At 38.1% G+C, this 21,927-nt stretch overlaps 1 protein-coding gene across 2 annotated transcripts in view; it reads left to right on the top strand.

Annotated features, from left to right (window-relative positions):
* Window positions 1-21,553, top strand: part of C6 (complement C6) — a 116,067-nt gene extending 94,514 nt beyond the window's left edge. Inside the window, exons 10-18 of one of the 2 annotated variants that reach the window (XM_023216569.1) lie at window positions 1,974-2,140; window positions 3,456-3,681; window positions 4,574-4,745; window positions 5,039-5,150; window positions 8,746-8,878; window positions 9,850-10,038; window positions 13,810-13,900; window positions 14,349-14,590; window positions 20,783-21,553. In XM_023216569.1, the coding sequence (XP_023072337.1) occupies window positions 1,974-2,140; window positions 3,456-3,681; window positions 4,574-4,745; window positions 5,039-5,150; window positions 8,746-8,878; window positions 9,850-10,038; window positions 13,810-13,900; window positions 14,349-14,590; window positions 20,783-20,964 (1,514 nt within the window). In that variant the 3' untranslated portion in view covers window positions 20,965-21,553. The remainder of the gene's footprint in view (window positions 1-1,973; window positions 2,141-3,455; window positions 3,682-4,573; window positions 4,746-5,038; window positions 5,151-8,745; window positions 8,879-9,849; window positions 10,039-13,809; window positions 13,901-14,348; window positions 14,591-20,782) is intronic. The other variant, XM_023216570.1, reaches the window with a different exon arrangement.
* The last annotated feature ends 374 nt before the right edge of the window (window positions 21,554-21,927 follow it).

The raw sequence follows: 21,927 nt of genomic DNA, 5'->3' as shown, positions 1-21,927 counted from the left end.
AAGGAAGGAAGGAAGGAAGGAAGGAAGGAAGGAAGGAAGGAAGGAAGGAAGGAAGGGAAAGAAAGGAAAGAAAAAGGGAGAGAGAAAAAGAGAGAGAAAGAGAGGAAAGAGAAGAAAGAGAAGAAAGGGAAGAAAGAAAAGAAAGAAGGAAGGAAAGAAAGAAAGAGGGAGGGAGGGAGAGAGAGAGAGTGAGAAAGAAGTAAAAAAAGTTCATTGATAAATACATATATTACAAAAGTTTCTTGAAATTTTTGACATGCTTTTGGTCAGCTTTGGTGTTCATCTTATGATGCGGCTTCTGAGAAGATTGTGTAAGTAGAAATATTCATTCTGTCTTTTACTAGCTTTTTTTTTCTTTTGTTTGCATTATTGGCATTATCTTCAATCTGCATTTTCTTTCTGGAATCTTTTTAAGGCACTTGTTCACTTGTAAGAGTAAACCAATGGAACAGTAAACAGACTTACTCTTTCTTCAGGATCCCATTGCCCTCACAGATAACCATTACCAGTGTCAATCCGTTTATGAAATATATGGTATCAATCTAAATATGAAATAACATGACAAAGCCACTGTCAGTCTGTACATGATATATTGGCAAACTCTAATTTCGCTTCTACTTTTATATGAAAAATAAGTACGAAAACTTCTAAAATTTTCATTGTATACCTTTGTTTTGTTACTCCTTATACCTGTGTTTTGTTATGCACTTCACTTTAAAAGCAGCCATACTACGTTCTTCATAGGAAGACAATTTCATCATTTTCTAATCATTCTAGACTATCTTACTATAGAATTTCTGAATAGTGGGGGCATAGCTAATTCTTACTGATAGACACCAAATTAATGCCACTAACTATCACTCATATCACTAGTTTTCTTTTTATTTGCTACTATTTCTTACTGCAATTCCCTATTAGTCGGTCTCTATCCCTGTTTATTAAAGTTACCATTTGGTTAGGGGAAATCGTTATGGAAATTTGTATAAAAGAATTGTGCTATATACTTTAATAGTAAATGTCATTGTGTCTAAAGAAACATTGTGCCAACTCTTAACCTGATGGTTAATTTTTTTTTCTGTGTTAGTTGTGCTTTCACCTCTGTCTTTAAATATAAAATCATTCTATCATTTTTTCCTGTAATTGGAAGTTTCACTGTGACAGTCAATTGATTGGCTATCAGAAGTCATGTGACTTATTTTATTCTGGGCACACAAAACGTATGTAACATAAGTCAGGGCCGGGCGCGGTGGCTCAAACCTGTAATCTCAGCACTTTGGGAGTCTGAGACGGGTGGATCACGAGGTCAGGAGATCGAGACCATCCTGGCTAACACGGTGAAACCCCGTGTTTTAAAAAAAAATGCAAAAAAACTAGCTGGGCGAGGTGGGGGGCGCCTGTAGTCCCAGCTCCTCGGAAGGCTGAAGCAGGAAAATGGCGTAAACCCGGGAGGCGGAGCTTGCAGTGAGCTGAGATCCGGCCACTGCACTCCAGCCTGGGCAACAGAGCGAGACTCCGTCTCAAAAAACAACAACAACAAAAAAAAGAAAACAAAAAAACATAAGTCAGAAGCAGGGGGGTCGACATTAAAGAGTAAGGGGCAGAGTAGTCAAGGACTGGGCTGTAACTGCATCCTAGTCCTGTCTCTTAGTAACCATGTGTTCCAGGACAAGTTACTTTTGGCTTCAATGTTTATAATAATAACTACTTCTCAGGGTTGTCATGAGAATTATATAAGATGTGTGTAAAGTGCCTGGCATCTACCAGATGCTTAATAAATGGTAGCTGTTAGTACTGTTATTATTATTTCTATTATTAAACTCCCTACAGGGAGGAGGAGTGCTCTCTTCCTTTTTCACTTAGCTTACTTAATGGAGCTACATACTGTACCATCTACTTCTCCCTTCTGTACAAATAGGCTGTTTTTTTTAAAAAAACTAAAATTAAATGGGCATTTTTATTGGAACACCTTGCAGGTTCATTTTTGCAGGGAGCAGAGAAATCCATATCCCTGATTCGAGGTGGAAGGAGTGAATATGCAGCAGCTTTGGCATGGGAGAAAGGGAGCTCTGGTCTGGAGGAGAAGACATTTTCTGACTGGTTAGAATCAGTGAAGGAAAATCCTGCTGTGATTGACTTTGAGGTAAGAGTAAAAATTATTCCAGGTAAGAGATCTAAAGTAGTTCTCTAGCGGCCCAAATTGCACATCACACAATTTGTTTTCCATTTTCTTCTCAGACAATAAAAGAAATGCCTTTCTTTAGTATTCATGCACAACGTACCTTTTGTTAAATGTTAAATTGCATGTCTATTGCTTTTGCTATTAACAGTACGGTATTTAGAATTCCTAGCATGCATGAAACACCAGGAAATGGAACTTAGTGAATAAAAATGCTCAAACTTGCCTTGAGTAGTACTTATTTTTCCATGTATACAATAAATCTGGTTTCTGTGTTCTTCTTGCAACTCCTTATTTGATGAACACTCCTAGGTTTTCATTTGTAGCTCTGTGAGATAAATGAGATTTTAGATCCATTTTACTTCCTGTTTCTATAACTATTGATTGAATTTACCAGTTTTGTATTTGTTGTAATTGCATTAAAAGGTGATATTTATTATTTATGGAATCAGCCATATGCCATTTAGAACCTGTTTTTCCCCCAAACATATCCACATGTTTAAAAGGCCTCCAAAGAAGCTATTATGTTCATTTCGTTTAAATGAAGATAAAAGAGTTCAATCATTATGAAAATAGAATCTTTTGCATGCAGCATGAAGATGTATTGAGCTCTACAACTTATGGGAGAAAAATGAGACCCAACTGCCCTTCCGGGTACTTGCAAGTCATGTTGCACTAGACGGTCATTTCTTTGAGGTTTTACGATGTTAATAAAAATGAGCCCTGATTTATCATTAGCCCATTATTTGTTACTGTAATTCTTCCATTCATCCTACTGGCAAGTTTATTTCTTCATTTTCTCCCACTCCATATTTTCTCATCTAACTCCAACAAAAGCCAAAACTGTCCCTGGAAAAAAAAGAACATGGAAAGCTTCTCTTATCCTCTCTAGATTTTTTGTTGCTTAAGTCAAATTTAATGAGGTTTCAGCAGAGCAGTAAAGAGTTGCCTAACTCTTGGTCACCTATCTCAGTGCTTTGATGCATGCATAGAATACTTAATAAATAACATGACATACAACCAAGTAAGCAACACCTCCCATGTGACTTCCTTCACAGTAAAATTGCAGGGAAGGTAAGTGCCATATACATCACACCGGTCCACAGGTAGAAGGCTTTTGCCTACTGGTTCAACAGGTGGCAATACTATATTCTGCAATAATCCATTTGAAGTGTAGAATTTTCAGGCTTTCCCTCTCATCTCATGAGAACTGGGCAGTAATGGCAACCTATTACCAAAGTGGATGTGACTGGACTTCCTCTCTCCCATTTGCTCCTAGCTTGCCCCCATCGTGGACTTGGTAAGAAACATCCCCTGTGCAGTGACAAAACGGAACAATCTCAGGAAAGCTTTCCAAGAGTATGCAGCCAAGTTCAATCCTTGCCAGTGTGCTCCATGCCCTAATAATGGCCGACCCACCCTCTCCGGCACTGAATGTCTGTGTGTGTGTCAGAGCGGCACCTACGGTGAGAACTGTGAGAGACGATCTCCAGATTATAAATCCAGTAAGTATCAGGAATCTATTGTGAGGTAGATAGGTTTTCCCCTCCAAAGAGTATTCTAAATTGGTCAATTAAAAAGAAACAAAACTTCTATCAGCAGCCTCCACCTTGTACAGGCTCAGAGAGAAGATAAACCTGCAAAAAGTGTGAATCTCAACTGTAACCTACCAACTATGTGACCTTGGGAAAGTTACCTAGTTTTCCTATGCCTCAATCTGTTCATCCATAAAATGAGGATAACACCAGTATCTATCTAAGGAATATGAATATATTATATAAGTATTTGTATATCAAGAGTACATGCACAATGCTCATAACATAAAAAATCAAACATAACATCAAATAAAATATATGATACTGATATTATAAGCCTCTTATGTATTGTAATATAGAAGGAGGATGACTTTGTAATAAAAGATAAATTAAGCTACAACAAAAGTTTTCATACAGGACTAAGTAATGTTCACAGTTACCTCAAATCCTCCTTAGAAACAAGGTAAGGCGTGGGAGTAAGAATGTATTCTACTACCTTTAAAAATATAATTTAATATGCATCCTATTAAGAAGTTGTTCATGTTTATACATATATGAGTGCACATTTTTAAAAGGTCTCCAAAGCAAAGAATAAAGAGGTTTCTTAACAGTTGAAAATAATTCATAATGGTTGCCACTTGTTGCCATTTTATTTAAGTTTATGGGAACAAAGTCTAAAAGGAAATCAGGCAATGTACCAGGCCCCTTCCACAGGTAATTTCTTTTAATCCTCAGAAGAACTCTATCATATTCCACAAAGGAAGTTACTCAGCTAAAAAGTGAGGAAACCAGGTTGGCCTCGCTTCAAAACCGAAATTCAGCTGCACCATGATCCATGGGGGTGAGTCTTCCTTTGTTCCAGATGCAGTAGATGGACACTGGGGTTGTTGGTCTTCCTGGAGTACCTGTGATGCTACTTATAAGAGATCGAGAACCCGAGAATGCAATAATCCTGCCCCCGAAAGAGGAGGGAAACGCTGTGAGGGGGAGAAGCGACAAGAGGAAGATTGCACATTTTCAATCATGGAAAACAAGTAAGAGTGGGTAAGGGAAAAGAATGGGTCATTTTGCCCTAACTCTCAATAACATTGAGAGTTCAAATGGTTATTAGTCTACTGCTAAGTAAAGAAATAATTAGAACTTTACCTATGCCAACACAGAATATTAATGAGCCATTGGGTCTGCTGCTGTGCCTTTTTCTGTGTGTAATGTTTTCTATTTAATACATATATGTATGTAATGTGTACATATGTATACACAAAGCATATACACACATGTAAATGTGTGTACATACATACATACACGCATATTTATGTTTCCCTTTTAGTGGACAACCATGTATCAGTGATGATGAAGAAATGAAAGAGGTCGATCTTCCTGAGATAGAAGCAGATTCTGGGTGTCCTCAGCCAGTTCCTCCAGAAAATGGATTTATCCGGGTCAGCATCCTAACCCTCATTTTTGATTTATAGTTTTAATAACCTCAAAAAGTATAGATTGTCTTTTAATTAGAGTTACTGTTTTCCTATTCGAATAATCTCCTGTTGACTTTAAAAGTACAAAATAATATTTAGAAACACTTTGCCACTCTTCCATCTTGAATTTCCTAGAGATGCCTTCATAGCCAGTTGTTAAACTAAAGGATAGCAGATTGCTTGGGTTTCTTGGAAAGATAATAGAACTTCAATATAATATAGGACTATATGACTTGTGAGAATTTGCAAGTAAGATCTGGCTATTTCAGAGTCTGAGCAAACTGATACCTTTACCTAAGGAATGTTTAGAGAAACACACTAGACTGGCTATAATCACAGGAGGTGTTTATTCTGTATTGTTTTATTAGGTTAGAAATCTGTAGAGTTCTTACGCAGTCAAAACCATTTTCACGTACCTTTAAGTTTCAACTTTTTTTACTAAGCCACAACATGTTTCTATTACTTTTTTAAAAGCTGAATACTTTTTGGTCAAACAGATCTATGGCCTTAGACATAAATAGTTCAGGTGATACATGATATTTAAAATTGATCACAGAAGGCGTGCTCCCTATTTCATTTTACCTTTCTTATACTTAGTAATATCATTACATTAATCTTTTCCCAACTGTATCACACTTATGATAAAAGATCAATAACACTCAATTCTCTAAGGTCAGCAAATAGTTTTATTCATGGAGTATAGTCTGAGTTAATGTATCTTCCATATTCACTTATTTTTCTGCCCATGCATAAGGACCATACATTAAAGTTTAAGGGGAGGAAATATTTCAGAGGGAGGTAATTTTAATTAGTCTTTACTCTAGAAAAAAGTTTCTCAAACTCAACAATGCACCAAAAGACCTGTTAAAACACAGATCACTGGGTCTCACTCCTTGAGTTTCTGATCCAGAAGGTTTTGGGAAGGGCACAGAAATGTCCATAGCTAATACATTCCTAGGTAATACAGATGCTGATGGTTTAGGAGCCACACTTTGGGAACCAATTCTTTTGAACAAGAGCCACCAGTCTATGGCCCAAAGGCCAAATTTGACCTGCCACTTAAAAAAATAAAGTTTTATTTTTATTGAAACACAACCATATTCATATGTTTACATATTGTCTATGGCTACTTTCATACAATAACGGCAGAGGTGAGTAATTTCAGCAGACGTCACATGGCCTACATATGACTATCTAGGCCACTTATAGAAAAAGCTTGCTGGCCCCTGCCCTAGAACATTATCCTTAAAATCACATATTGGCAGATCCAGATACCAAAATAACTTAATCTATTTATTCCAGTTGCATACAAAAACCATTAAAATTATTGACATTCTCATTTCAAAAACACACAAAGGCTTTCAACAGTGATGCATTATTCTTCTAACTCATTTTATAAGGTTAGATTATATATTCCCATTTTCATGGATAAATTCATTTCTTATTTTATTTTGCTCTTTACTAAAGGCCTGGTCTCTATCTGGCAATAGTTTTTACTCAAATGTAATAAAACTTTATTTTTTCCTAATAAGCATCTTCTGGAATTTCTAGTGGCAAAATGCCCCTTGCATAGATTCAAATAGAGGTAGATATGCCTAATTCCAAGTTAGAGCAATGATGTTATTGCACACAAGTATATTTATTTAATGAGTAACAGACGAGTCCAACCTCTGTATGAAAGTGACAGGGACTTTTGGCAAGGTTTTTTGCTTAGTCAGTCTACCAAATGTACTTCCCTAACTTTGATTATTGCAACATACACTTATATGTTACAGATTCATAAAAAAAAAAACAAGAAATACAAACAAAAGTTTAAGACAATAATTTATTTTAGAAGAAATGCAAAAAAAAACTGTGCAGCCTTTGAATAAAACATCCAAATCATTAGTCCATTTCCCTTGGAAACAAAGCCATATCAGTAATAACCAACAGTAGAATGGGAGTTTTGTATCCAGAAAATTAAGAATCTTCTAGGAGACAAGTTTAATCATATGACCAAGTAACAACATAAGCTGACAATAAAGTGTTCACCGCCCTCAAGTTCCCAACTTCAATTATCAGAGAACAACTGCTTAGTCAATTCTTGGTACTCTTTCCCCTCTCAGTAAAGGAAAATTGTATTGCATTACTAGCTCCTTAAGAAGGATAACGTTTTGTATTCTTTCAGCCAAGAATTCAGGCCCGTGTAAAGATTTATGAGACAGAGATCTGGTTGTGGAGTTGACACTAAAGGGTCAGGGCTGGGGCTGATAAACGTGATAAACACTATAAAAATAGAGCCTTGCATGAGTTTCTCTCAGAACTGAAAGGATGTTGTACCTCATGAAACCAGGGAAATCGAAGGTTTTTGCAAAGGGTGGTCTAGTTGAGCTTGGTCTTGAGGGGAAGAGAGAAGGTATTGAGGATACAAGGAACAGCCACGTGGAGACATGGAGGCATGAAAAAGAATTTTATGTTGAAAGAATGGCAGGGTTTTGCTTTGCTAGAGCATAGGTTTTATGGGAGGAAATGGCAGGAGGTGAGGGGGGTAAAGTAAGTTAAAATAAATATTCTGATCTAAGAAGTATAAGACTCAGTTTACCTTGAAAATTGTAGTGAACAACCCCCCCAAACCGCCCCCGGCAACATGATAATAGTTGTACAATCCATTAATTGGGAAAATATATAATGACCAGTGGGTTGCTAGGAATTGAGTAACAATTTTAAATGATCTGCACTCAGTCACAATAGCAACTGCATATGTTTGCTTTATACATAAGATATATTATTTATTCAGTTTATAGTCACTACATGGTGAGCATATGGTTTTCTATTCTAGCAATAGAAGGACATCCCATATATAAAGATTTTTGGTTTCTTTTTTTTTTGGCGGGGGGTTTGTCTGTTTGTTTTTTGGTTTTGGTTTTGAGACAGGGTTTCACTGTGTCGCCCATGCTGAAGTACAGTGGAACAATCATGGCTCACCACAGCCTCAACCTTCTGGGCTCAAGCAGTCCTCCCAGTTCAGCCTCCCAAGTAGCTGGGACCACAGGCACATGCCACCACTTCTGGCCACTTTTTTTTGTATTTTTATGGAGACAGGGTTTTGCCATGTTGCCCGAGCTGGTCTCAAACTCCTAGACTCCGGTGATCCACCTGCCTCAGCCTCTCCAAGTGTTGGGATTATAGTCATGAGCCACCATTCTTGGCAGGGGAGCAAGTTTTCAAGTTAAAAAAACAAATGAACAAAGCCCTAATCAACTCAGGGAGACAGATTAGAAGAATGACCAGTTAAAAAGTTCCCCTAGTAAGAAACAATAAATACTATGAAGAAAAACAATGATGGCAACGGGAAGGAGAGAACTTTTTATTATTATTATTATTATTATTATTATTATTATTATTATTATTATACTTTAAGTTCTAGGGTACATGTGCATAACGTGAAGGTTTGTTAAATTGAGAGGACTCGGTGACTGAGTAGATCCAGAAGTGAAGGATAGAAAGGCTCAGTGTGAGCCCAAAGAGTTAGAGAGTGTTTTTGTAGCATTAATAATTTCTGGTTTCTGCTTTAATTAAGAATGAAAAGAAACTATACTCGGTTGGAGAAGATGTTGAAATTTCATGCCTTACTGGCTTTGAAACTGTTGGATACCAGTACTTCAGATGCTTACCAGACGGGACCTGGAGACAAGGAGATGTGGAATGCCAACGTGAGAACTGGGCAAACAATTTTGCTTGACAACTTTACAGAATGAATGTGCCCAATATAAAAACAGTAAAATCACATCCTTAGATCAATACTTTTTACTCATTTTTAGTAACTCTGGTGAAAGATTTTGTGAAGCAGAAAATAAATAGGAGGGCTCATTTGCTAAAACTGGATTTCCAGATATCTCCGTATTTCAGTGTTCCTGCTCCTACATATTACTGTCACACGCACAGGACTGCGAAGTATGCACTTCGAAAGAAATCCAGGAAGTCGGCAAGCTGTATCTAACCACAGACATCTGCCTTGCCCAATGTTCAAATTGACGCAAATTGCTGAGTCTCAAGAAGATGATATTTACACTCTTTATGTATCAGAAATGGGAATTTGTGTAAGACGGGATTTTGTGTAAGATGCAGTTTTCACCAAGACACTACTCCTTGGCGCATGTTCACATTCTTTGCTGAGAAAGAGCGAATAAGCTTTAGGCTCTGCACATATCTGTACTAGAGTAAAGTAAAAACCGAGACTCAAATAAGGCTTGAATGGGACTCCAAAGACTTATTTTGGGGCACCATGAAGCAGAGTTGAGACCAGTGTCAATTAGAATGCCCACGACTCTGCATCACTCACAGTGTGGTAACCTGCATTTGGAGAAATCCACTAGGGATAAGAGAAAAGAAAGTGTTCTTGAAAGGAAAAGGGCCCAATGATTTCATAAAAGTTGGATGTGTCTGGAGCCAGTTCTTTAGCAAGGGAACTTCAGATAATGAAACTAAAGGGAATTTTTCAATGAAAGGTCTGAGGGAAAGCCCGGGATTCTTATCCCCCAGGTTTTCTGATCAAAAGGAGGCACCACAGTAGAACAAATGCAGTAAATCTCATCAAAATCACCTCTTTGGTTGCATAAAATTTGCCTAAATTTGTTGTTTATTCTGCTCCACTAAACACATATGAAATGTTGCTCTCTTGCAGGGACAGAGTGCATCAAGCCAGTTGTGCAGGAAATTCTGACAATTACACCATTTCAGAGATTGTATAGAATTGGTGAATCCATTGAGCTAACTTGCCCCAAAGGCTTCGTTGTTGCTGGGCCATCGAGATACACATGCCAGGGGGATTCCTGGACACCACCCATTTCAAACTCACTCACCTGTGAAAAAGGTGTGTAGCAGCTCAGTGTCCTGGGGTCTGATAAGGTGGTGCACCCTGAGATTGGTAGTATAGCCTCTACAGCCATTCTATGTCTTAAGCACTGAGAGGCTAAATAAAACACAAGTTTAGACAGTGTGGGTCAAACAGGAACTATGCAATGGCTCTGCTAATTCCCTAAGCTCTTTGCCATCCTGCCTCCTTTATTCTCTTCTGGGCTTTTATGATGTGTGAAAGAAAGGGAAAAAGTTAACCTTTTGAATAACCTTAAATAAAATTATCAGTAAAAAGATCTCATGGAAATTAGTGAGAACTTCAGGTATCATAAATTAAAAGGAACATAAGTGTCAGTGAAATGAATGTATGTGGAAGCCATAGACTTCAGAAAGTTAAGATCTTTTGGACACCGTAGGCAGTATCCTCATCAGAGCGGATGCATGCATGTGCACACACATCCCCTTAGATTAGAAATTAAAATTATAATCCAAACTGAGAAATAGGAAATGTTCCATTAAAATTGTTATTCAAACTGAGAAATAGGAAATGTTCCACCGCTAGATAAAGGAAACACATAGCCTATTTCATATACTTTCTCTCCAATAATATTGACAGAAAGACCAATGCGGGAGTCACAGAAAGAGAAAGAGAATCATAAATAAAACCGACACTGTGAGGTAAAAACACTTTCAGGCAGGGAAACATTATTAATTCTTTCAATGTGAAAAATTCTGCTTCATAAAGATGTGAGATGCTACACGGTTACTTTTTTCCTTCCTCCCAGACCTGGACTCCTCAAGTAGCTCTTCAGAGGATCCTCTTGCCCTCAGCACTTTACAGACTGTGCAGTATTGCTGCTCCTGTGCTGGGAGGTGTGGGCAGCTGAGTCTCAGCACTGCTTCAACCTGAGGCTGATTGGAAGAGCAGATTCCTTGCATAAGATCATTGACAATTTCAAACCTGTAGTGAAAGAGCAAGGCTCTGTGCCACTTGAAAACTGATTGATTCTTTTTGGAAACAGTGTATACCTTGCTGCTCCTCCCTGGCCTAAATGTAGAATTACAAAGGGCAAAGAGGCATAAGTAAACAATATCACCACAATGTAAACCATAGTAGCTAAAGCCTTATCGGAAGGATAGTCTCCAAGTTCATGAGAGTTCTGGGCCAAGTTTCACCAGATAGCATGGGGGTAATAGAAGGAAATGAAAACAACTGTGAATAAGAAAATCTAGGAATTTTTTATACCTTTATTTTTGTTTCTAACATGAGCCACCTTTCCTTATCAAACCTTCTACTTGATAAGCTAAGAGGAGGAAGAGTGAGCTAAGCCTCCAGTTCTGCCCTGACAGTTACCTTGCTCACGAGGTCCTTTTGGTTCTGGGGATGCCTGAATAGTCAGATCCGGATCAAAAAATTTTGTTTCATTCAATGGACTCAGGAGTTTGGCTCCAGGTCCACGTTCTCTAGGTGGGCCTCAACATGAGCAAAGAAAGCAAGGTTCCCTCTTTCCTAAATACACCCCCAGTGTCACCCCCTCTATTTTCATCCCCCTCCCTCACCGACATGCTATTCAGTTCCTCATCTTGGTTCAAGCGTAATTTCCTTACGAATCCTTCCTTACCCTTCCCAGTTGGAGTCTTTATGGTATGTGGTCTCCTGAAACTATGTTCCCTTTCTTCAGAATACTTGTCTCAGCCCTTAATTATAAATCCATTATTATAATTATTTGATTAATATCTGTTTTCTCTTTCTTTTTTCCTTTCCTTTACTCTCCTCTCCTCCACCTTTCTTCCATCCTTCCTTTCTTTTTTTTCCCATCATCATGTCCTAGTGCCTAGAATGTCATGCAGGGATTAATACCTACATTTAGGAGCTGCATTTCTCCATTGATTCTTGTAAGAAAATCTGACTTTCAAGCCATTCACATCCCTATTGCTAAATCTGATGGACTTTTTTTTTCCTTATCTTCTTTGATCTCTCAGCAACCTTCAGCAATGTTGACCTTCTGCACATATGTTCTTTCCTTGGCTTCATATTCTTGTTTAGCTCCGAATTTCTGGCTGTTGCCCTCTATTTTTGGCAGGCTCCTGCCAGTGCTTGGACATTAATCACTGTTTGTTTCCCAAGTTTTGGATCTGTACTCTCCTACTGAAGAATCCCACCCACATGCATAGCTTTAGTGATTCCCCCATAGACTAATAACAGATTTAAATCTTTAGCACATACTTCGCCACTGAGATTTAGACATGAATATCTAAATTCATATATATCTACATTGTTTGGATGTCTTAAAGATACCGTAAATTCAACATCTACAGAGGGGAACTCTTAATTCATCACCTTTCCTTCCTAAAACTAAGCATTTTCTAATATTTTCTATTTCAGGTAAGGCGCCAATGTATATTCTCTTATGCAAATCAGAAACCTAAGAATCATATAATTGGCAGCTCTCATAACTTACCCACAATAGGTAATATCACGTATTTTACCTGCTAGCTGTGTCTCAAGTTTATCCACTTTTCTCCATTTCTACCTCTGGAACCTTGATCCAAATTATCATCCTCTTTCACCTGAACTACAACAATAACTTAATAGATTAGCTCCCTGGAGCCCTATTGACCACCATGCCTCTTCAAATCCATTCTCTGCATAGAAGCCAGAATTAATTTCTTTTTTTCAAAATCCAGGACTGATTTTGTCACAACACTCTGTGCTTAAAACCCATCAGAGACTGTCTACTATTTATAAAATGAAGACAAAAACTCTTCAAAGACCCTATTAGGCCCCTACACAACCTACCACACACCTACCTCTCTGGCCACATCTTGTTCCATGCTCTTGTTTTTCAGCACTTCAACCACACTGGATTCTTTCAGTTCCAGGAAACTCACAAGCTGCCTCCCTTTTTTTTTTTTTTTTTGAGACGGAGTCTCACTCTGTTGCCCAGGCTGTGGTGCAGTGGCACCATCTCAGCTCACTGCAACATCTGCCTCCCAGGTTCAAGTGATTCTTTTGCCTCAGCCTCCTGAGTAGCTGGGACTACGGGTGCATGCCACCACGCCCCGCTAATTTTCGTATTTTTAGTACACATGAGGTTTCACCATATTGACCAGGCTGGACTCGAACTCCTGACCTTGTGATCTGCCCGCCTCAGCCTCCCATAGTGCTGGGATTACAGGCATGAGCCACCATGCCCAGCCACTGCCTCCCATTTGAACATTTCCATACCTTATGTTTCCTCTGCATTGAACAGCCTCACTTTTCTTTCTTCATTTTACCTTTTCTAATCTTTCTAGCTACATCAATATTTTTATTATATGCTTCTCTTTAATAGCACTAAGAAAGGCAACAATTCTGTATGTATATTAGTGTGCTCATTTGATTAATGTCTGCCTGCACCCACAAGACTATTAGCTTGGTGAGCCCAGGATCTGGGTCAGTTTATGCTCAATCTACTCCCTCCAGAGCCTTACATAGTGTTGGGAATATCATGCATACGCAATAAATATTTGAAAAATAAATGAACAAAAGTGTCAACAGTTCCATTTTCTTTAGTTATCTGAACATAATAGCAATTTTAGGTTGGAAAATGACACCTCATGTGCACTGGAAAGGACCTTTCAGATGGAATATTTAATGACAATGTATTTAGAGAGGACAAAATAAATGCTCTAACTCCAAGAGATAAATATGAATCCTTTACCACTGCCTCTTCTCTGAATTCAAGCTTGTCACTTAGAATCCATGCTGTGCACTGTTTTTTTCTCCGTTTTTCCTTTGTTTCAGATAGTCTAACAAAATTAAAAGGCCATTGTCAGCTGGGACAGAAACAATCAGGATCTGAATGCATTTGTATGTCTCCAGAAGAAGACTGTAGGTAAGAGATACCCTACAGACTGTCTGGAAATTGCGAAAACCAGTCTAGGGTAAGAAATTTGATGGAAGAGCTGAGCTTCTTGAAGCACAGACATGAAATAAATGAAATTTCCACATAACTGATATTCCTGTGCTCTGCTGAATTCCTCCTTCGCCATTGGGTAGCCAGTTTATTAATTATCTCTCAGCCCAGTTCCCTGTTTAAAATGAGATTGTTTATTAAAACAGTCTCATTTTGGTTATAAAGACTTAACTTCTGCACATGTAAAAACTTTAAACTCAGTTATATCAACACCTTCTTTTTCCTCTCACTTAAGCCCAGGGCTTGGAGTGGGGTGGGGAAAACAGGCACAAGAAAACTGGTTGGTGAGTGAACACACTACATTGGCTACGTGCCCCTGTTTTTTCTGATCTTCATATGGAAATGCTTGCTTTCTTCTCTTGGGCAGCCATTATTCAGAAGATCTCTGTGTGTTTGACACAGACTCCAACGATTACTTTACTTCACCTGCTTGTAAGTTTTTGGCTGAGAAATGTTTAAATAATCAGCGACTCCATTTTCTACATATTGGTTCCTGCCAAGATGGCCGCCAGTTAGAATGGGGTCTTGAAAGGACAAGACTTTCATCCAACAGTACAAAGAAAGAATCCTGTGGCTATGACACCTGCTACGACTGGGAAAAATGTTCAGGTCAGTTCCACTGGTGACCACACTAAATGCTGTCACTTAACCCTCATCTCAGCTTAAACATCATCTTCCTTAAAAATAGCCTATCCTTAATCAAAAATATTTCCTTTTCATTATAAAAAAAAATCATGATTTAAGCAGAAAGGAAAATTACAATCACCCACAAGTAGAAATAACTACAGTAGTAACGTGGGTGTTTATCTTGCCAATCTTTTCTCTATGCATATGTGTAATCAGTACCACCCTTAGGCCCTAGTGGGAAGAGCACCTGTCCTGATCTCATGTTTCGGGCATCCCTCCCAGTCCCAGCTTTGGAGGGCCTTCACCAGAATTGTCTAAGTTTCCTTCTGGTGTTTGGGACTGTCTGAGGCCAACAGTGCTGTCCAGATAGGACTGGATTTTGTATTGCCAAAGCATCTTCCTGAAATTTCTTTAAGTCTTCTTTCAGTGCCTGGGTCAACCCAAGGCTGACAATACTTTTCAAGCAGGACACCCTGAGCCCAGACAACATCCCACACGAACGCAAGCACTGTTATACTTTCCAACTCTCTACTGCTTCTCCTCCCCACCATGCATGGGGTCAGCCAGATGCCCCAAAGAGCTCTGGGGCTCATGCCTGTGGAGTCATCTCTGGCCCAGAGCTAGATTCTCATTCTCAGAAAACAGCTTGGTGAACAAATTGCTCCTGCTAGCTAGCAGGGCATTCTTGCTCAAGATCGCTTGAAATTAGAAAGCCAGTATGATGCTAACACTCTAATTTGGGGTGACTCTACTTGTTTATAGATAAGTACCCCATAAAAAATTTGCCCCTGGGTCTCAAACATCTCAGGAGTGGCCCTGCATATAATACAAATTTTAAAAATATAAAATTGGATCATACTCTACATGTTTTCTATATATTGCTGTTTTTCACTTTCTGTGTCATGGAACTGTTTTCATGTCAACATATATTATTCGGCCACATAATTCTCAATGTCTGCAAAAGTCTATATGGGTATTCTATGATTTACTTAGCCAGTCTCTTGTTAGCCATTTAAACTTTCTCCTGTATTTTGCTATCATAAATAGTGCCATCATACCTAAGTCTATCACAAATCAATCTTTGATTTAAGATTATGTCGTTCAGATATAGCTTATAAAGGGATATTTCTAGGTAAATATTATTGTTAAATATAATATATTGGCTCCCTATCCAGAAATGTTTTTGCCATATTATATTTCACTCTAGAACATATAATAAAGACTGCTCTCCCACACTCTCACCAAACCTTGGAGTTATCACTCCTTTGTGTCTCTGCCAATTTAATACTTAAGGAGTAGCATTCTATTTCCATTTTCCCTAAATTTACTGACCATAGACATTACATTTGTGAGTTGTTTCGAGGCAGGGACTTCACAGCAGTACATTTGCTCCAAGATGAAGTTTGACCCTGAAATAGTCCAACTAAGCTTTATATCTTTTTCAAAAGATGGATTGGAGATTACAACAGAACCCAAGCAGTTAGAGATACTTCCTTTGTGGGACATGTTCCAAAAAAAATTATCTTAAATTGGGGCATAAAGTATGCAAAGGAATCTTTGCTGAAACCATCTTACTTTTGTAAAAAGAAAGACAAAAACCATATTGTTCCCCTTGACTCTTTTTTGACTTTGTGGCCCAGTGTTCTTCAGCTCAGTCCTGGAAAGGGGAGAGGTCGTATTACTTAAAACCATGTCTTTCCTGATCCACTTCAAGCTGATTATCAAGCTTCAGCTCCCTTGACAGGCCACAGGATTGAAACATGACAGAGGGTGGACATAGCTGGCATCTGATGGTGACAACTCAGGAAGTCAGTATCTGGGGTTTTCAACCTTCATGCCATGCCTAAACAAGGCAATTCCATATAACATACAGAAAACCGGGGCCTGATACTAATTCTAATCACTATTAAATAATTTTTAAACAAAAACTCTACTATTCATTTTTTTGGTGCTTGATCAACACCATTACTCAACTGACATCTCTTGCAGACAATAATTTGTGATAGAAAAGAGCTGAAAGTATATACAATATCATTTTTATTTTAAATATAAACTTTTTATCTGAGAAATGTAGTGTAAGAACATTATTGTCAAAAATACATAGAGAAAATAAAATTTGGTCAGCAGGGCAGGTAAGAACTAATCCCTGACTATACTGTAATAGATAGGTCGGGCATTTGGGGCTATATTTAGTGTTACCTTCCATTCTTCCTTATTTGTCGTAGAGAAGCAGTCTTCAGAGAGCTCTTCTATTGGAAATATTTTTTTTTTTTTTGCTATCTTCCCACAAATTATTTTTTTCAAATCTGCCTGAGTGAAAAATAACAGTTGATAATTTTATCAAAATACCTGTCTTTACTATTACCCCTTTGCTATACACATATCTAAATCATCACATACTTGAGTAGTCTAAGTTTGTTAAAAAAAAAAAAAAAAAGTACTAAAAACTGTGAAATTAACAGAATGCTTTGGGTAGTCAAACTAACACATGAACATTTCTTAATAGAAGATTTATTTAGGCAATTTAAAACATTTTTTGGTTCTGCACGTAATCAGGAAACTCAAAGCATTTTTTTCCTCTAAAGATATGATCTGTCTCTGCTAGCTTTCTTTAACTGGTGAGCAAAAGTAAACGTCACAGAGGGTTCTGTTTGGATTAGCACTATAGAAAATTATCAACATACAAATGATAGCATTTATGAAGACAGAGAAAGCTAAAAATGTACTTTATACTCAGGCCACTCATGGGAAGTTGAAATCTTAGTAATTTTCAGTTCAATTGCATGTCACTTTGATTAAACTGTGTTCTTGGTTACATTGTGCTCTTAGCTACTCTTTTCCTTCTCTATCTAAAATGAAATTTTAAAAAACTTTAAAAAGGAACTTCAAAGTAATATGAAGGTCACCTTTCAAAAGTTACAACATGAATGAAATCCCCCAGAAGCCTATTTTATAGATATTAAGTATATTATTTGAATTTCAGAAATATCAACCACCAACCAACAGGAAGGGGAAATTTATTCAGTCAACATCCATTTAGCAGCCAATGTATAAGTCACTGTTCAAGGCATGATGATGGTTTTAAGATGAGGCACCCTTTTTACCCCTTAAATTTTTGGAGGAGTAACATTAGACAATAATTACATGAATCACTTTAGTGCAAGTCAGGATGCGATAAGAGCTTTAAGAGAGAAATATCTTCTGGTCTGGAAGGGTTTCTTAAGCACACAAGCGTGAGAACTGAGTATTGAAGGATCAATTAGTGGAGGTGGTGGGGTCTTTAGGTGCTGGTAGTCTGAAAATAATTAGGCAAAGAACATTTAAGTTATATCCATACTAAAAGAGTAGTGACCATGGCTCTTTTAAAAACCTAAGGAACGGATGTCCTAACCAGAGGTGGAACAGTCCGCTGTCTTTCACCAAACTCCATCCCTTCCAACAGTGGACAAGAACATTCTTTCCAACAATGAACAAGTATCTTCTCTAGCTGGTTGACAGAGAGCATAGTAAGGAAATGCATGCTTTTTCATAAAATGTTTCCCACCAAGGGCAAGATGCCCCGGCATGTGGTGCATATGAGTATCTCCCTACTTCCTTTCTCTATTCTTTCCCATCAGTTGAGACACCTGGGAAAGAATTGATGTCGCCTAAAATAAGCTATTCATTCATGACCTCATTGCTAATACTCACGCTGACTCAGGTATTTTGGCAACATGAATTATTTCAGATCCATTAAGTAAATTTCTTTTTTGTACACTTATACCTGCACCCACAATTCAGAATTTCAAATCGGTTGATCCAGAAGAATGAACTGAGTGCCTTGTTAAGAACTGATCGGACGGAGGAGCCACACTGCTCTCCAAAAAAGCACTTCTCATTGTCTTGGGGAAAAGACATATGAAAGCTGACTACTAAGAATGTACACAAAAATGTCACCTATGGTACTGACAAGTTCACACCACTAAAATTTAGCCAAATAAAAGATACGGTTTAGCTCAAACCATCGTGGAAAGCAGTGTGGCGATTCCTCAAAGAACTTAAAACAGAATTCCTTGAAGGACTTAAAACATAATTACCATTTGACCCAGCAATCCCATTACTGGGTACATACCCAAAGGGATATAAATCATTCTATCATAGAGACACATACACATGTATTGTACTGTAGTACCATTTACATTAGCAAAGGCATAGACTCAACCTAAATACTCATCAACAGTAAACTGGATAAAGAAAATGTGGTACAAGTATATCATGGAATACTATGCAGCCATAAAAACAATGGGATCATGTCCTTTGCAGCAACATGGATGGAGCTAGAAGCCATTATCCTAAGCAAACTAATACAAGAACAGAAAACCAAATACCACATGTTCTTACTTATAAGCAGGAGCTAAACAACGAGAACATATGGACACAAAGAAACAACAGATACCAGGCCCGACTTGAGGGTGGATAGTGGAAGGAGGGAGAGGATTTAAAAACTACCCATCAGTCACTATGCTTATTCTGGGTGATGAAATAATCTGTACACCAAGTCCTTATGGCATGCAATTTACCTATATAACGAACTTAACACATGTATCCCTGAAACTAAAATAAAAGTTAAGAAAAAGCAAAAAGAGAAAATCTGGTCAGACACTGTGGTCCACGCCTATAATCCCAGCACTTTGGGACACCAAGGCAGGAGGATCAGTTGAGCTTAGGCGTTTGAGACTAGCCTGAGCAACATTATGAGATCCTGGCTCTACAAAGAGTAATAGATTAGCTGAGCATGGTTGGGTGCATCTGTAGTCCCAGCTACTCGGGCGGCTAAGGTGGGAGGATCTCTTGAGCCTAGGAGGGTGCAGTGAGCCTTGATTGTGCCATTGCACCCCAGCCTGGGAGACAGAGTAAGACTGTCTCAAAAAAAGAAAAGAAAAGATCAAAAGATCAGAATATGGTTATGTTGCTATGAAATGCTTCATTGAGGAGGCAAGACTTGTAGAAACTGGACGTGTGGGGAGAAGTAGGAAAGAGCACATCAGTCTGGCAAAAGAGGCAGATGACATGGGAGAAAGGACAAAAACTGGAATACCTTTGGGATCTTGTTGGGGAAACAGACAGTTAATCTACTTGAAATGCAGAAAGTAAAAAAGACAATGTTGAAAATGGAAGTTGAGGCCAAACTGTGGAGGACCTTGACCTTTGACTAAAACATACATGTAGAATATATAAGCCTATAAACCTTTGCTCAAAATTAATTTAATATACTCAGCTTTGGTAACTTTATCCCTAAATGATTGTTTTAAACCTATTTCATGAACATAAGACTTAAATGAATTATGAAGTGCTTTGGTGATTCCAAAAGCAGGCCTCATAAGAGAATCACCCAATTTAACTGCCTATTAAAAATACAGATCCCCAGGTATAACCTAATAATCTTCTAGAAAGAAAGAAACAAATGTGATACAGAGTTATGTTAAAAAGCTCAGGCCTGTGAGTCATGTATTATTTAAATCCTGCTTCTACCATTTACTAAATTGTGTGGCCATAGGCAAAGGGTTTAAATTCCTTGAGCTCAGTTTCCTCTTCTGTAGAATTATTATGATAGCCTAGTTCATACATTTGTTGTAAGGGTTAGAAAAAATAAAGCATATAAAGTGCTTGGCGTATTGTGTGGCTTCACAGTACATGATCTACAAATGATAACTATAAAGGTACTTAGGAAATGCCAACGTTAAAAATGAAAGTAAAATAAAAGGACAGGCTGAAGACATTGGAGAAATGGATTGATAGGACTAGTGCCTGATTGAATGTAGGCAGTGAGTGAGAGGGAGGTGCCAGAGACAGCACAAATCTTCATTGGATGTGGACAGTGAGACAGGGGGAACTGCCCGAAATAGGCCAACTCTTTAAGCTTATTGGCTTACTAGTGCCCTCTAGTCTCTTATATACAGATCTCTCTATTCAATCACAGTTGGGTCTTTGGGGTCATTGCCTTTGATGGGTTGTTTTGTTGTTTTTGTTTTGTTTTGTTTTCAATTTTTATTTTTTGGCTTTCTCATTCATTAGAGAAAGCTTTGGACCAAACTTAACACCATCAAGGAGCTCGCCACCCTGGGGATGATTTAGATGAAACCAAACCCTAATGTACTGTGGTGAGTCACACTGTCTCTCTCTCTCTCATTACAGCCTCCACTTCCAAATGTGTCTGCCTATTGCCCCCACAGTGCTTCAAGGGTGGAAACCAACTCTACTGTGTCAAGATGGGATCATCAACAAGTGAGAAAACACTGAACATCTGTGAAGTGGGAGCTATAAGATGTGCAAACAGGAAGGTGGAAATACTGCATCCTGGAAAGTGTTTGGCCTAGCACAATTACTGCTAGGCCCAGCACAATTAACAGATTTACCATCCAGAAGAACCCGCTCCTACAAATGAGAATTCTTGTACAAACAGCAGACTGGCATGCTCAAAGTTACTGACAAAAATCATTTTGTGTTAGTTTGAGATCATTATTCTCCCTTGACTCTCCTGTTTGGGCATGTGTTACTCAGTTCCAGCTCATGATGCCCTGTAGCATACCGCTAGGTACCAACTTCTACAGCAGTCTGGTAAATTCTCCTGTTCACATTGCACAAAAATAATGTGACTTCTGAGACCCTTATGTAGCCCGTGACATTAAGCGCTCTCACAATTAGAAATAAGAATAAAACCCATAATTTTCTTCAATGAGTTAATAAACAGAAATCTCCAGAGCCTCTAAAACACATTCTTGAAGCCCAACTTTCATGTCTTCATTCAACAAATAATTTCTGAGTGTGCATACAGGATGTCAAGTACTGACCAAAGTCCTGAGAACTCGGCAGATAATAAAACAGACAAAAGCCTTTGCCTTCATGAAGCATACATTCATTCAGGGGTAGACACACAAAAAATGAAATAAACAGGTAAAATATGTAGCATGTTTGATGGTGATAATTGTTTTGGAGAAAATACAACATGGAAGGGTGAGTCCCATCCTTAATTATCAACTTATGCAAGGAAATATTCCATAACAATAAACATCACTGTAAGGATGATTGAACTCCAGTGGAAATTATCTTGTATAAAGTTGTTAAGGATAAACTTCTGGAGTTCTATTCTCTCAGAAAGTAGAAAAGAGATTCCCTTTGCCTCAACTAAAGTGCATCATAAAGTTTTAGGCTGAAGTGTGTGATGGATGGAAAATTGTCAGAGAATTTTGAAGGAATAATGTTTAAGGTAAGTCATATCTTTTCATTAGGCCATACAAAGCAGAAACCAGTTTATTAGAGAGGCGAGGGTGTCAATTTGG

Source organism: Piliocolobus tephrosceles, chromosome 4 (assembly GCF_002776525.5).
Source record: "Piliocolobus tephrosceles isolate RC106 chromosome 4, ASM277652v3, whole genome shotgun sequence".
Taxonomy (NCBI): domain Eukaryota; kingdom Metazoa; phylum Chordata; class Mammalia; order Primates; family Cercopithecidae; genus Piliocolobus; species Piliocolobus tephrosceles.
This window is presented reverse-complemented; position numbering and strand designations above follow the sequence as displayed.